The sequence below is a fragment of the Coregonus lavaretus genome (genome assembly GCF_964263955.1).
Source record: "Coregonus lavaretus genome assembly, contig: SUPER_35_unloc_1, whole genome shotgun sequence".
Taxonomy (NCBI): Eukaryota; Metazoa; Chordata; class Actinopteri; order Salmoniformes; family Salmonidae; genus Coregonus; species Coregonus lavaretus.
This window is the reverse complement of record NW_028167181.1, coordinates 3661019-3678318: the sequence shown is the minus strand read 5'-3', so window position 1 is coordinate 3678318 and position 17300 is coordinate 3661019. Positions and strand designations below refer to the sequence as shown.

General features: G+C 43.6%; 2 protein-coding genes across 4 annotated transcripts in view; one reads left to right on the top strand and one right to left on the bottom strand.

Annotated features, from left to right (window-relative positions):
* The window catches only part of LOC311110031 (uncharacterized protein), a 28951-nt gene extending 23657 nt beyond the window's left edge, over positions 1 to 5294 (top strand). For 2 of the 3 annotated variants that reach the window (XM_084188560.1, XM_084188559.1), the window contains exon 10: positions 3730 to 5294. Coding sequence is in view for 1 of the 3 variants with exons in the window: in XM_084188561.1 (XP_084044687.1) it covers positions 3730 to 3734 (5 nt within the window). In the remaining 2 variants the exon portion in view is untranslated. The remainder of the gene's footprint in view (positions 1 to 3729) is intronic. The other variant, XM_084188561.1, reaches the window with a different exon arrangement.
* Positions 1 to 17300, bottom strand: part of LOC311110029 (FRAS1-related extracellular matrix protein 2-like) — a gene marked incomplete at its 5' end in the record, with an annotated part of 136873 nt that overhangs the window by 59759 nt on the left and 59814 nt on the right. The gene's annotated exons all lie outside the window — the stretch shown is intronic.

Below are 17300 nucleotides of genomic sequence, written 5' to 3'. Positions count from 1 at the left end.
ACTGCGGCCACTATTGATACACTTTGAAGTGTGTGTATGGTGATTTTAAAATTGAGATGTTTTACCAGATGTTCGATAGTGAAATATTACTAGTTGAGAAATAGTAATACAAGTTGATGAAGGGCTGTGCATATTCATGACTATGATGAATTTGGCTTTTGTTGTTGTGAATGTAATGTATTATGGTTATATTGCACATAAACCCATTAGAAGAAACACCTTACCTTAAAATGAACTTGTGGTTGTGTTTGTCCTCAGTGAGCTTTCACATTGATATTTACAACCGCATACTAAATCTATAGTAAATCGCTGTGTTGCTTTGACCTAATAGCTATTAAACTTTTTAGCACTTAACCTTTCAGTTGTTAATCCATCAGATCAAACAGGTTTTTGCTTCCCCAGTTATTTTCTCCTATGGGTTATTTTGCTGTTTTTACATGCCCATACTAATAGGTACAGTGAGGGAAAAAAAGTATTTGATCCCCTACTGATTTTGTACGTTTGCCCACTGACAAAGAAACGATCAGTCTATAATTTTAATGGTAGGTTTATTTGAACAGTGAGAGACAGAATAACAAAAACAAAATCCAGAAAAACGCATGTCAAAAATGTTATAAATTGATTTGCATTTTAATGAGGGAAATAAGTATTTGACCCCCTCTCAATCAGAAAGATTTCTGGCTCCCAGGTGTCTTTTATACAGGTAACAAGCTGAGATTAGGAGCACACTCTTAAAGGGAGTGCTCCTAATCTCAGCTTGTTACCTGTATAAAAGACACCCGTCCACAGAAGCAATCAATCTATCAGATTCCAAACTCTCCACCATGGCCAAGACCAAAGAGCTCTTCAAGGATGTCAGGGACAAGATTGTAGATCTACACAAGGCTGGAATGGGCTACAAGACCATCGCCAAGCAGCTTGGTGAGAAGGTGACAACAGTTGGTGCGATTATTCGCAAATGGAAGAAACACAAAATAACTGTCAATCTCCCTTGGCCTGGGGCTGCATGCAAGATCTCACCTCGTGGAGTTGCAATGATCATGAGAACGGTGAGGAATCAGCCCAGAACTACACGGGAGGATCTTGTCAATGATCTCAAGGCAGCTGGGACCATAGTCACCAAGAAAACAATTAGTAACACACTACGCCGTGAAGGACTGAAATCCTGCAGCGCCCGCAAGGTCCCCCTGCTCAAGAAAGCACATATACAGGCCCGTCTGTAGTTTGCCAATGAACATCTGAATAATTCAGAGGAGAACTGGGTGAAAGTGTTGTGGTCAGATGAGACCAAAATGGAGCTCTTTGGCATCAACTCAACTCGCCGTGTTTGGAGGAGGAGGAATGCTGCCTATGACCCCAAGAACACCATCCCCACTGTCAAACATGGAGGTGGAAACATAATGCTTTGGGAGTGTTTTTCTGCTAAGGGGACAGGACAACATCACTGCATCAAAGGGACGATGGACGGGGCCTGTACCGTCAAATCTTGGGTGAGAACCTCCTTCCCTCAGCCAGGGCATTGAAAATGGGTCGTGGATGGGTATTCCAGCATGACAAAGACCCAAAACACACGGCCAAGGCAACAAAGGAGTGGCTCAAGAAGAAGCACATTAAGGTCCTGGAGTGGCCTAGCCAGTCTCCAGACCTTAATCCCATAGAAAATCTGTGGAGGGAGCTGAAGGTTCGAGTTGCCAAACATCAGCCTCGAAACCTTAATGACTTGGAGAAGATCTGCAAAGAGGAGTGGGACAAAATCCCTCCTGAGATGTGTGCAAACCTGGTGGCCAACTACAAGAAACGTCTGACCTCTGTGATTGCCAACAAGGGTTTTGCCACCAAGTACTAAGTCATGTTTTGCAGAGGGGTCAAATACTTATTTCCCTCATTAAAATGCAAATCAATTAATACAAATTTTGGATTTTTTTGTTGTTATTCTGTCTCTCACTGTTCAAATAAACCTACCATTAAAATTATAGACTGATCATTTCTTTGTCAGTGGGCAAACGTACAAAATCAGCAGGGGATCAAATACTTTTTTCCCTCACTGTAGGTAATTGGCCTAGACACACGCATCGCTCTTTACAAAGTGGACAATTACATTTCTATTCTATTGTATTCTACCATGCAGTGTAGGAATATTGACTGCATGGAACAGGTGTGAAGGTTAGAGGAGACCGTTGTGATGACGAGTGGTCGTTTCCAGAAGGCCAGATCTGCTTTACTGCACGCTGTAAAAGCCCAGAGGAGAGGGAAAGAGCGATGATAAATTGTAACGTCTGAAACTTTCCCTCTGTGATGTCATAAAGCAATGATAAAACAGGTATATAGTCAGTTTAGGACAGAAAGTATTTCTGATTTCACTTAGTTTCCACCTGTCATTCTTAGAGGGGGTGAAGGCAGTAAACAGGTCTATGCAGGTTGTAGGTAATGAGACTGAAAACCGGTTGAGGTTTTGCTGTATTACTTTCCATCTCCAAAATCATTGGTGAAAACCTTCCTCCACTACAGTGCAAACACTTGACCCATAGGCCTTACTACAATATGAGCAATCTAATCAATTGGAATCACTACTTTTGTGACCCAGCATTTGAGCTCTTTTGTTCAGAGACCAGATTGAGGAGGTGGTAGTCTCTAGCTGGATTCAAGTTAGCCTTAGTAGCATTTTCCCCAGAGTCACTAAATCCCCAGTGGAATGTCAAGTCTTTCAGTGACTAGGTTTCTCCTTCACTATAGTAACTGCCTAACTGGGGTCCTCTCCACACAGATCCCTATCTGTTCCTATATGGCTCAACTTTAGCTCAGTTTAGCCCAGCCACTTTACAGAGCTCACCTGTCCTGCAATATGCAATCAGACCCTTAGTAATCACATAAGCTCTGCAATATGCAAACAGACCCTTAGTAATCACATAAGCTGTTCTCTGTTACCTGGTCTCCTTTTTATTGCATGCATTTGAGATTAACGGGGGTCACGTTTGAAAGTGCAACGGCAGGATATAAGAACTGTAAGGATGAGATACTCATACAGCATGGTCGGTTTAATTTATTTGTGCATTTACTATAGAGTGCACTCCATCCATACCCAATAAACACCTGTTAGCTTACTTCAATTCTTATTTGGGTATGTAGGTGTTTTATGTATGAAATCCGTACCGCAGCTTTTTGTCAATCTAAAAGTTAATCTAGGCTAAGTCATCTATGAATTTTTAAGGGGTTGAACCACCTCAACTCCACAGTCTTCACACCTAGGGGGCATACACCAGTTCGGAGAATCCATAAAAGGGTTATCATAAATCACTTCAATATAGTTTTTTGATGAGGGGGAGGGAGGGAGGGGGGGGGGGGGGGCATGTCAGGTATCCTGTCCCTCAAACAGATGTTTCAGCACAGGGGTCAAGGGTCATGTCAGAGGCCACATAAACATGGTCAAAGCAGAAGGTACGGCAGGGGGTTACAGGTGAGGAGAGCCAGGATAATGGTGTCACAGGATGACTAAGGACACCTTTCCAGGAAAATCCAGCCAGGTAGAAATATAGATGGAGAAAGGTAGCCCAGTGATAAAGAGGGAGTTAGATCTCCCCATCGTGACGCCCCATCGATTACAAAGCAAGATTAGCAAAGGTTGAAGCTAAGTGCGTTTCAGATGAGTAACTGTTCTGCACAACAAAATGAATCATTTGTCTCACTGACTTCTGTTGCTGACTTCCACGTTGTTTTCTTTGTGTTTTTTAGACTGAAGAAAAAACGTGAAGTAAAAGGTAAAATCATCGGAAACGCCTGAAAACAAAGTATTTCATTCAATTCATATTATATAGGCTAGCTGATTAAGTTGATGTTTTCTCTGTCTATAAACCATTTGTTAACTATCGTTGTCTTTTAAATCTCAGGATAACCTATGGATATGCTAAGTTAACTTTCACAAATGCTATCTTTATATTCTGGTACTTACATTTTATTATACTGTATTTTTGTCATCATAGCCTTAGGAGTGAATAGGCCTAATTTTGATTAATTCATCTTGTGTGTATATAGTTTAGATAGGTATTATGTCTTTAAGGAAGAGTAGCTGTCAGGATGTATTCATGTTGTTATTCTGATTTACTTAGGATTTATTCCATGGCATTGTTGAATACTCATTTCTGATTGGCTTGAAGGGCATTCTAGAGCGTGCATTATATATTTATATGAAGTCATACGAGATATGAGGTCATGTATGAACTTTCAATTGTTAATATCTCTGTTTCCAAGATAATTGTTTTGGGAGATCAGTTTCAAATCTTTATGCAGATTCTTCACATTCCCCCTCACCCTCAATCTATATTGTCAATTCAATTGTCATTTTGAAAAACCAGCAATACTTCCATCGTCATGTTCTGTACATTTTGATTACATCCTTTTTGGCTCTTTTGATGTCAGTCGCTAGATAAATGTAGTGAATGTGTCACAATATTTCTGTTATTGGGCCATCAAAGTCCTACTCAGCTTGAAGCAAGTGTTTTATTCATATTCTTCCCCTCATGTGAGCTGGGCCAACGTTGCAGATAGAAATGTCATGATGAGAGCTGACGTTATTCCTGATTCCGCATGTCAGAGAGGCATGCTTGTTCTGCACAATATACTTCTATCTGAATGTTGTGCCCTGCTGAAAGCAGCGCTGGTCCCCACCTCCAGTAAACTGGACCCTGCGAGGCCACCTGTTATTACCCTCATGAATTAGAAACGAGGCTATCGAGCCAATCCACTTCATCTCCATCCAAGAAGAAATCCTAAAAGGCTTATGGGTGGATTGGTGTGGATAATGCTAATGCTAATAATAGCAGATATGCTATAATTTACATCCAGTAAAACAGGACAAATAAAAGGAAAGGTCCGCCAGGGCTAGATACCGTGATAACAGCTGGGAGAGGTGGGATACAAACTGTTTCCTTTACAGGATAGTTGATCCTCTTTCTACACACTCATTCACAAACATCCCAATGTAGTGTTTCATATTATACCTCCTTTTTTTCATGCATCAAGTCTCAAATCTTGACCCAAAGAAAACATGTAAAAAGCAAAGTAGTATAATATAATATAATATGCCATTTAGCAGACGCTTTTATCCAAAGCGACTTACAGTCATGCGTGCATACATTTTTTTTTGTGTATGGGTGGTCCCGGGGATCGAACCCACTACCTTGGCGTTACAAGCGCCGTGCTCTACCAGCTGAGCTACAGAGATGTTTCCATAAATAATTCATTTAATGCTCTGTGTAAAATACCTGTTTCTCATGTTTGTACATTTTAATAAATCTATCAAAAACATTGGCAGCATTTAGTTGTTGTATTTCTAAAAGGTGGAGACAGCACTTCCTTCTCACAGATTTTTCAGGAGGATAATTTTTTTCTCAGCAAACCTTTCAAAATAGCCGTCATTGTAACGAAGTGCCCCTAGTCTCAAACATGTAATTTCTTCTTGCTGACTGGCCAACTGTCCAGCTGCCCGCCTCCAGTCCCGCCGGTCATATTATGGTAAGTGTAAACACGGGCTACAGGTGAAAATGCATTCACTTCAAAATGACAGCGTTAAAAGACAGGAATTCCCTGACACTGTGCCACACACATTCCTGGGACTGCAGTGCAGCACTCCTTCAAGTCTCTAGCAGGGCTCTTTTAGCTGGTCTGGCGTTCAATAGCTAGCTCATTATCACCGCTAATTAGACCTTGAATATAGCCTTGGAACATGGATTGACGATGACATTGTGTTTGTAGACTATCTAGCACTCCATCTAAACTCCTTCAGTGTGAACTCCTTCGGCCGCGTGCCTTCTCACACCGCTGGAGGTGTACGGTTATTCCCTGACAATGCCGTCTGTTGTGCATTAATGCTTACCTTATGACCATAAATGACTGTATCGTGATCATAAATACTTTTTTAAATCTTATATAATGTAGTTATAGTACCACCCATCTAGTACCTAGTTTTTGGGCCTGTTCCAGGTGCTATATGAAGCTTGTCTCCAGGGCTTCTGTCCTGTTCTGCCTAGTGATAACGCCAGGTGATAACACCAGCGGACCAATCGGGTGGTTTTTACATCTTAATCCACCATTAAGAGCTGAAATGCTGCGTTGGGCCTTGTGGTGAGGTAGTGACGGCAGGAGAGGCACTGGAATGGAGGCTCATACCCTTCAAACCTGACCACAGTCATGGGGGCCTCGCGCCAACCAGCTAAAGGAGGCAGAATACTACCCTCCTCCTCCCATCCTCTCCCTGAACTGAACCGGATCCAAATGTATTAGGATCCTTCTTGGTATCCCCTATTTATACGCTGTGTATTTTTACAGGCGGGCCGGATGATTAGGATGCTAGCGTCAAAGTGTGAAAGCAAAGGGAAAGTGGTTATGGTGAACCCTTTTTCTGGGTGCTATTCTGAGGATGTGGAGGGGGGTTATCAGAGGTGATCAAGGCAAGAGTGTGGCCTCTAGAACTTCTGCATGTTCAGAACCTGGTAAATTGGACCTTCTTAACATACACTACATGACCAACAGTATGTGGACACCTGCTCGTCGAATATCTCATTCCAAAATCATGGGCATTAATATTGAGTTGGTCCCCCCTTTGCTGCTATAACAGCCTCCACTCTTCTGGGAAGGCTTTCCCCTAGATGTTGGAACATTGCTGCGGGGACTTGCTTCCATTCAGCCACAAGAGCATTAGTGAGGTCGGGCACTGATGTTGGGCGATTAGGCCTTGCTCGCAGTCGGCATTCCAATTCATCCCAAAGGTGTTCGATGGGGTTGATGTCAGGGCTCTGTGCAGGCCAGTCAAGTTCTTCCACACCAATCTCGACATATTTCAGTATGGACCTTGCTTTGTGCATGGGGCATTGTCATGCTGAAACAGGAAAGGGCCTTCCCCAAACTGTTGCCACAAAGTTGGAAGCACAGAATCGTCTAGAATGTCATTGTATGCTGTAGCATTAAAATGTCCCTTCTCTGGAACTAAGGGGCCTAGGCCGAACCATGAAAAACAGCCCCAGACCATTATTCCGCCTCCACCAAACATTACAGTTGGCACTATACATTCAGGCAGGTACCGTTCTCCTGGCATCCGCCAAGCCCAGATTTGTCCGTTGGACTGCCTGATGGTGACGCGTGATTCATCACTCCAGAGAATGCGTTTCCACTGCTCCAGTGTCCAATGGCGGTGAGCTTTACACCACTCCAGCTGACGCTTGGCATTGCGCATGGTGATCTTAGGCTTGTGTGTGGCTGCTCGGCCATGGAAACCCATTTTCATGAAGCTCCCGATGAACAGTTCTTGTGCTGATGTTGCATCCAGAGCCAGTTTGGAACTCGGTAGTGAGTGTTGCAACCGAGGACAGACGATTTTTACGCGCTACACGCTTCAGCACTCGGCGGTCCCATTCTGTGAGCTTGTGTAGCCTACCATTCGCGGCTGAACCGCTGTTGTTCCTAGACGTTTCCACTTCACAATAACAACACTTACAGTTGACTGGGACAGCTTTAGCAGGGTAGAAATGTCACAAACTGACTTGTTGGAAAGGTGGCATCCTATGATGGTGCCACGTTGAAAGTCACTGATCTCTTCATTAAGGTCATTCTACTGCCAATGTTTGTCTATGGAGATTGCATGGCTGTGTGCTCGATTTTATACACCTGTCAGCAACGGTTGTGGCTGAAATAGCTGAATCCACTAATTTGAAGGAGTGTCACCCAGCGACAAATTATGCAACATTTCTCCAAAGGTAGCTCTTTACGCTCATACCAGTTACGGGTACAAAATAGCAGATTTGGACATTGATAAGCACCTAAATTGTAACGCAGCGGCTGTACAGTAACATGGAATACATGACGTCAGAGCTCAAGGTCTCCACTTCACAGTGCAGTATTGGTTTTGACTGACAGCGGTTCTGAACTTGAACACCGCACGCAACAAAAAATTGTTGTGCAACATCTTTTGTTGTCTGAGTGAGGGAAATGCTGTAAAGAAAGAGGACTAGATGTATTTTGAAAGACAAGATGATTAGGATTATAATAAATATACCGCGATGATGTCATACAAGCCAAACACCCGTTAGTCCAAATGTACACTTCACATTTCCATCATAAAATGTCATGTCAATGTTTATGATCACTATGCTTGATGTACAGTTAGAAGATGACATGGCGTCATACCCTGGGTTGTTCTGAACAGAATGTGCCTGTTTGTCATATTGTGAAGAAATTCGGCGTGGAACAAGCATGCACTCGTGACTATTCTATGCACACCAAAATTACGATCTGCTTCTCTGAATTGCCTTGTGAAAGCCTAACACTGTAAGATCGTAAGAATGGCTTACCAAGAAACACTTCCAAAAGGACTAATTCCAGATAAAAAAGGAGTTGGAGCACTACAAAAAAAAAGTATGACTAAGATCGTATTTTGTAACTTAGCTAGCCCTGTTGGCAATATAACAGGCTTTCAAATGATGCCCACCAGATTGCGATTGATAATGAACCTTTTTGGAATGGGTAAACAACAGTAAGTGTGTGATGCCGGGGATACAGGGCTGTGTTCAAAACAACTACAAGTCTGCTTGCTCTAGTTCCTCAACAGCACAGCTAGGAGAGCTCAAAAAGTACCTTTATAGTTGAAGACTCTTCTTTGAGTCATAAAAGTGCATTGAAATTACTTAGGAACTGTGCACACTTTGGAGAGGTGTGTGGCCACTTGGAGAAACCAATTAGTCCTCTCACTCAAACCCTTGTCATTTTTTTGTCTTATGTTGTACCTACCCGAAATTTACCATGAATATTCTTATCATGTTACTGAATGTATCCAGAGTATTTTCAGATGTTGTTATCAACAAATCTGGCGAAAAGTACAGTAAATGTAATATACACATAAAATCAACAATGTCATGTTTGGATTCAGTCTTGTGTCAGATTGACTGTTTTGTCCTCACCTTTAGTCTAATCATTTCCCCATAATCTCCAAACTGTTCCCTTTTGATTGCTACCATGGTTATGCATACGCTTTCCATATTTCTTCTGTAAGAAACAGTACAATTTAGCCCTGTCCATATAACAATTTCCACGAGTGTAAGTGGTTAAAGTAACGTTATACCTGACAGAATGGGGACAGCATGGACAAGTGGGCTAGTCTGGTCATTCAATGATACAGTACAGTGCAATGTAACATTCCTATGTAATATACTGTAACTGTGGCAGACAGCGTCCCGGCAGGGTGCAGGGCTTTTGCCTGGTCAGCAGCTGCAGACCCAGCTCTGCTATGTAGGACACTCCATCCACAACTAAGAAAACATTCCACCCCACTGCAACTGTACTATCCCCTTCCCTCTTCCCCCAAGATACCTCAGGCATCAGTTCGGGAGTGTCTGTTCATCCCTAGAGCGTGTTTACATTGCAGGGTTTTACCCTCATGTAGCCTACAGTTCCAGGTTTTCCACTAAAAGTGCTAGGGCCCATAGGTTCACTGAAGTAGGATTTTCTATGACAAGACCCAAGAATGAAGTGACTGAATTTATAGGCAGGTGCTGAATATTTGCCATTGCCTTATTGTCACGGAGCACATGTCTGTGACTTCTAGACAATGACACTGAAACAAATTATTGGTTTGAGAAAGACTCTTTATTCATTGTGTCACTGCAATGTATTATTATCAAATCATGTTTTAATGTTGTTTTTTATAGCTACAAGGGACCTAAAATTCCAAATCAAATAGCTAAATGATCCATGGTATGACCATCTTAAAACAATTCCATATGTTAGCTTAGTAGAACACCCCTCATGTGTCCATGTGAAATTATGTAAAACTGTTGTTTATGATGTGTTGGGATGTACATGTGAAATTATGCATTTATGGTAGAAATGTATTATGGGATATCATTTTGGAACATTCCTAGCAGAAAGGAGTTCCGGGAAAGAGTTCTTAGGTGTTCAGTTGGCCTTTGCCTGGGAGAGAGCAGGCTGGCTAGAGTAGAGCCATATCTGAGTTTTGTTGAAGCTGAAGTTGAAGCTCGCATCCGCTACAAGACCATGGTGCTTGCCTATGGAGCAGTGAGGGGAACGGCACCTCTGTACCTTCAGGCTCTGATCAGTCCCTACACCCAAACGAGGGCATTACGTTCATCCACCTCTGGCCTGCTGGCTCCCCTTCCTCTGCGGAAGCATAGCTCCCGCTCAGCCCAGTCAAAACTGTTCGCTGCTCTGGCACCCCAATGGTGGAACAAGCTCCCTCACGACGCCAGGACAGCGGAGTCACTCACCACCTTCCGGAGACATTTGAAACCCCACCTCTTTAAGGAATACCTGGGATAGGATAAAGTGTTCCTTCTAACCCCCCCCCCCCCCAAATTGTAAAGTGGTTATCCCACTGGCTATAGGGTGAACGCACCAATTTGCGAGTCGCTCTGGCTAAGAGCGTCTGCTAAATGACGTTAATGTGCCCTTGAGCAAGGCACTTAACCCTAATTGCTCCTGTAAGTCTATGACTAAAATGTAAATGTAATGTAAAATGTTATCGGCAAAGAGTTGTTGCCTGAATAGTTTTTACTGAGAATATCTTGGATTTATTCAAGTCTCTATGTTAACGTCCTGTTTGTTATTTTCTGTACAACGTATATTGGCCAATTCGTTATGCACCTGTTAATATTGTAAATAAAAGTGGTGAGCACCAGAACATCCTGTCTGTCTCCTCACTGTCCGATCCTCCGCCTCAGCTTCTGCTTCACACTTATCAACAGTCCTGACAAATCTTGCTCACTTGAGCGCAAAACTGTGGGTGATTAGGGCTGCGTTTACACAGGCAGCCGAATTCGGATAATTTTCCACTAATTGCTCTTTTGACCAATCACATCAGATCTTTTCACATCAGATGTTTTTCAGAGCTGATCTGATTGGTCAAAATCCTATTAGTGAAAAAAATATCAGAATTGGGCTGCCTGTGTAAATGCAGCCCAGTCATGACTAGCCAGAGTGTATTGACACTATAATTTGTCGTCTGTTAGCACGGTAGCTTTGATGGTGCATAGGTGAACACTGAGGGGCCTAGTAAGATAACGGTATGTCCTCTACCATTAACGTTACTCCCCCTTACTACTGACATTGGCCTACAGGGATGCATGTCCACAACTGTCCCATGCAGCTGGACCTAGCCATTCATCAACACCATGATGTAGAGGTTAGGAGATGTTCAAGAGCGATAAACTTTACGGACTTGTTGAGAATGCCAAGAATGTTTTTAAACACGGCGTGAACACAGTGTGACAGATATCACCAGACAACCTACACAACGAGGTGTTACAGTACACAGCAGTACGCAGCAGGAAGTGGTGTCATGGACATGGTTAGGAATTTACAGACATATATATAACGCTAAAGTAAAAAAATAATGTCTTTATATGGTAGTCTACACTCTTAGAAAAAAGGGTTCCAAAAGGGTTCTTTGGCTGTAACCGTAGGATAACCCTTTTTGGTTCCAGGTAGAACCTTTTTGGGTTCCATGTAGAACCCTCTGTGGAAAGGGTTCTACATGGAACCCAAAAGGGTTCTACCTGTAACCAAAAAGGGTTCTTCAAAGGGTTCTCCTATGGGGACAGCCGGAGAACCCTTTAGGTTCCAGATAGCACCTTTTTTTCTAAGTGTAGATGCCATAATTTAATGATTTTGCTTTATATTTTTTACAAGGTTACTCTTAACATAAATGTTACCTAATAATAACTTTGTTAATGCATTAATTTGATTATAAAGTGGAGAAAGTCCTATATTTGGGTCATTCAGATTTGTGGTTAATTGCTGCCCTGGACACACAGGTGAGTATTCATACACTGAGTATACAAAACATTAAGAACACCTGCTCTTTCCATGACATAGACTGACCAGGTGAAAGCTATGATCCCTTATTGATGTCACTTTTTAAATCCAGATGAAGAGGAGGAGACGGGTTAAAGAATGATTTTTAAGTCTTGAGACATGGATTGTGTGTGTGCCATTCAGAGGGTGAATGGGAAGAGAAAAAACGTAAGTGCCTTTGAACAGGGTATGGTAGTAGGTGCCAGGCGCACCGTTTTGTGTCAAGAACTGCAAAGCTGCTGTGTTTTTCACGCTCAACAGATACCATGTGCATCAAGAATGGTCCACAACCCAAAGACATCCAGCCAACTTGTCCCAACTGTGGGAATCTTTGGAGTCAACATGGGCCAGCATCCCTGTGGAACGCTTTCGACACCTTGTAGAGTCCATGCCCCGACGAATTGAGGCTGTTATGAGGGCCAAAGGGGGAGTCCAACTCAATATTAGGAAGGTGTTCCTAATGTTTGGTATATTCAATGTACATGATAGATGTTTGACAATGTAATTTATATGCATGACTAATCATCTGTTAGGGACTTCTGTAAATCAAATCCATGGAAGATAAATAAAACATTGTGAGAGCTTGGGACTATAAGGTTCTATCTGCAGAAAGATGATTCTGAGATAATTGGCTTTAAAGTTCCGAACCCTCATTGGTTTGAATGGTGTCAGTGATTTTTATCTTGTATTCTTTGGAAGTTAACAACATGAATTGGGGTATTTAGAGTACTATATACACAACCAGTCAAAAGTTTGGACACCTACTCATTCAAGGGTTTTTCTTTATTTTTGCTATTTTTTACACTGTAGAATAATAGTGAAGACATCAAAACTATGAAATAACACATATGGAATCAAGTAGTAATCAAATAGCCACCCTTTTCCTTGATGACAGCTTTGCACACTCTTGGCATTCTCTCAACCAGCTTCATGAGGTAGCCCCATTTGGTAAAAGACCAAGTCCATATTATGGCAAGAACAGCTCAAATAAGCAAAGAGAAACAACAGTCCATCATTACTTTAAGACATGAAGGTCAGTCAATACGGAAAATGTCAAGAACTTTTAAAGTTTCTTCAAGTGCAGTCGCAAAAACCATCAAGCGCTATGATGAAACTGGCTCTCATGAGGACCGCCACAGGAATGGAAGACCCAGAGTTACCTCTGCTGCAGAGGATAAGTTCATTACAGTTACCAGCCTCAGAGATTGCAGCCCAAATAAATGCTTCACAGAGTTCAAGTCACAGACACATCTCAACATCAACTGTTCAGAGGGGACTGTGAATCAGGCCTTCATGGTCGAATTGCTGCAAAGAAACCACTACTAAAGGACACCAATAAGAAGAAGAGACTTGCTTGGGCCAAGAAACATGAGCAATGGACATTAGACAGGTGGAAATGTGTCCTTTGATCTGGAGTCCAAACTGGAGATTTTTGGTTCCAACCGCCGTGTCTTTGTCTGACGCGGTGTGGGTGAACGGATTATCTCTGCATGTGAAGTTCCCACCGTAAAGCATGGAGGAGGAGGTGTTATGGTGTGGGGGTGCTTTGCTGGTGACACTGTCTGTGATTTATTTAGCATTCAAGGCATACTTAACCAGCAAGGCTACCACAGCATTCTGCAGCGATACGCCATCCCATCTGGTTTGAGCTTAGTGGGACTATCGTTTGTTTTTCAACAGGACAATGACCCAACACACCTCCAGGCTGTGTAAGGGCTATTTGACCAAGAAGGAGAGTGATGGAGTGCTGCATCAGATGACCTGGCCTCCACAATCCCCTGACCTCAACCCAATTGAGATGGTTTGGGATGAGTCGGACGGCAGAGTGAAGGAAAAGCAGCCAACAAGTGCTCAGCATATGTGGGAACTCCTTCAAGACTGTTGGAAAAGTATTCCAGGTGAAGCTGGTTGAGAGAATGCCAAGAGTGTGCAAAGCTGTCATCAAGGCAAAGGGTGACTATTTGAAGAATCTCAAATATAAAATATATTTTGATTTGTTTAACACATTTTTGGTTACTACATGATTTCATATGTGTTATTTCATAGTTTTGATGTCTTCAATATTATTCTACAATGTAGAAAAAAGTACAAATAAAGAAAAACTCTTGAATGAGTAGGTGTGTCCAAACTTTCGACTGGTACTGTAGATAGCCTTGTTTTGTTCAATATTCTCTATGTCAATAACTCAATTTTGACAAAAATGCAGATAGAACCTTATAGTCCTAAACTCTCTATGGTTGTAATGGGAAAATGTGGAAGATGGGGAAAAAATACATTACCGGAAAGCATGAGTAATGTAAGCTTCTGCCTGGACCTCAATGTGACTTAACTTTGGTGGAACGAACAACTGCTGCAAAAGTCAAGCATGACCTAGACAGTAGGAATTCCCAATTTCTTCTCGGGAGGGAAGAGGGGGATTTAAGAATACACTTCGGCTTTGTTCTCCATCCATCATGGGTCATTAAGGGTCTGTCATCGTGTGCCGGTCCCCAGGATGGTGAGGTGAGACTGGGCAGCAGCAGGAGCTGAATGCCCTGGCCCCTGCCCAACCTTTCTCTGTTTACCCAAGGCCATCATTAAGAGCATGGCCCCAAGGGAACAGGGAAGGTAAATCTCACACAACTAGGCCATGGATACAGTACAGTCAAGCTAATGAGTCATTCAGCACAATGCCATGTGTTATATACTGTTACTGTACTGTGACTCAACAGCTATGGCTAATGCTAACACTAGGCTAATGCTAGGCTAGTGCTAATGTTAGGCTAATCCTAGGCTAATGACCCTTATTAGCAGCATCCACAGGCGGCACATACACTCAGCGCCACTCTTTTGGCAGTCACTGCTTGCATTTTCTACTTAGCATTTAACCCCTGGAACAATCTAATGGTCCAGAATGAACTACAGTGCTGCCTGGGTTGGATGACAACTTTAGCCATAGAGGAAATCCTATCCTGCTAGGAGCGAAACACAAATAGCTTCTTAAACCGTAGAAATAAAGTAAATAACCATTGGGGTTGTACAGTTATATAAAAAGCTTGGTTTGTTTGTTTCTATAGTTACATAATTTGGACACACCCACCGTTCCATTCCTATAACTGTCCGGACGAGTGGGGGGTACTGTAGGACTTATTTAGGAGATGTAAGGACCTAGATGTAGAATGCATGCCATGCTGGGTATTCGGCACACGTTAAGGGGCGTTTGTCACGGGAGGGGGTTGCTAAGTGCCATGCAGTGTTGTCCAAAACGCGTCAGCATCTCCAAAAACTGTACGGCCTTTTATATTTATCGGCGTTATAAAACAGAGTAAGTTCAGCAGCTCACCCACCCCCACTTATAAAAATCTTCTCCCGTATGATACAAAATATTTATGTCCGGCACTTCCTATCCGTATTAAAGAGATTTATAGATTGAGCCCATTTCATCAGAAAGTGATTCAGTGACAGAACAGCTATATTCATCACTTGAAACTGCCAAAGTGATACTGTATTTCATTTGCACCAGCTGTGGTAGATTGTATAAGACTGAACAGTCCATTGATTGAATGAATGAGAAATTATAGCTACACTAAAGTTTCTAGAACAGTAAGTTTGTGTTTCTCCAATAATAATTCCTTATTCTCCTTGAAAATACTTGGTAATCCTGATGAAAGAGAAAAACATATAGAAGACTTGAAGTTGTGGACCCACGTCATCACCGTTATAGCTTAATATCTATCATACACGTTACTCTATAAAAGGTCACTAAGTATTTTTATCTTACCGTGACCTTGCGCCGCGCCATACCGAGGCTGCATTCTCACATTCTCCCTGGATCCCCAATCTGACCGCTACATGTCTCTCTGTGTCATGCTGTGTCATCGTGACCCGCCGTCATGAGAACCCAGCGAACCCTTACGCTTACTGTCGTCCAATCGTAGTTTAGATGATAAATATAATAATCATACAAAATATTTAAGACAATGACGTGAGAATGTAGATGCCTAGATCATGTGTGGCGTCATGAGATGAGATAAAGTCATTACCATCTCTCCATATTGTGACACTCTGGCTCCGGGACTTTTATATTTGAGCCAGGGTGTATTTGTTTTGTTGGGGTTTGGTTTGGTTATGTTGGGTTTTGGGTGTATTTCTTGTTTGCAGTTCTGTGGGGTTCTTTTCTAGGTTTGGTCAATGACTCCCAATCGGAGGTAACGAGTGTCAGCTGTCGGCTCGTTATCTCTGATTGGGAGCCATATTTATTCTGATTGTTTTCCTGTGGGCATTGTGGGTTTTTGTTCCGTATCAGTCTTTGTCACTGTGGACTGCTCGTATCGTCATTGTTTGTTGTTTTGGGTGTTCTATACTTTAATATAATAAAGTCATGTTCGCTCAACGCGCTGCGCTTTGGTCTCCCTCATTGGACGATCGTGACAGAAAAACCCACCGTAAAAGGACCAAGCAGCGTGTCAAGCGGCAACAGGACCTACCTACACAGGATTTATGGACGCCTCCAAAGGATTCATGGACATGGGAGGAGATACGGGCTGGAAAGGGTCCTTGGGCACAACCGGGAGAATATCGCCGCCCTCGTGAAGAGCTGGAGGCAGCTAAAGCCGAGAGGAGGTGGTATGAGGAGGCAGCACGGAGTCGAGGCTGGAAGCCCGTGGGTACTACCCAAAAATTTCTTGGGGGGGGGCTAAAAGGGAGTGTGGCGAAGTCAGGTAGGAGACCTGCGCCTACTCCCTGGACTGACCGTGGAGAGCGAGAGTACGGGCAGACACCGTGTTACGCAGTAGAGCGCATGGTGTCTCCTGTACGCAGGCATAGCCCGGTTCGGTACATTCCAGCTCCACGTATCGGCCGGGCTAGATTGAGCATTGAGCCGGATGTCATGAAGCCGGCCCAACGCATCAGGCCACCAGTGCGTCTCCTCGGGCCGGCTTACATGGCACCAGCCTTACGCATGGTGTCCCCGGTTCGCCTACATAGCCCGGTGCGGGTTATTCCTCCTTCCCGTACTGGTCGGGCGACGGGGAGTATACAACCAGGTAAGGTTGGGCAGGCTCAGTGCTCAAGGGAGCCAGTACGCCTGCACGGTCCGGTATTTCCGGCGCCACCTCCCCGCTCCAGCCCAGTACCACCAGTGCCTACACCACGCACCAAGCCTCCTGTGTGTCCCCAGAGTCCTGTGCGTCCTGTTGCTGCTCCCCGCACTAGCCCTGAGATGCGTGTCCTCAGCCCGGGACCACCAGTTCCGGCACCACGCACTAGGCCTTATGTGCGTCCCCAGGGTCCAGCATGCCCTGTTCCTTCTCCCCGCACTAGCCCTGAGATGCGTGTCCTCAGCCCGGGACCACCAGTTCCGGCACCACGCACCAGGCCTATCGTGCGTCTCGGCCGGCCAGAGTCTGCCGTCTGCCCAACGGCGCCTGAACTGCCCGTCTGCCCAACGGCGCCTGAACTGCCCG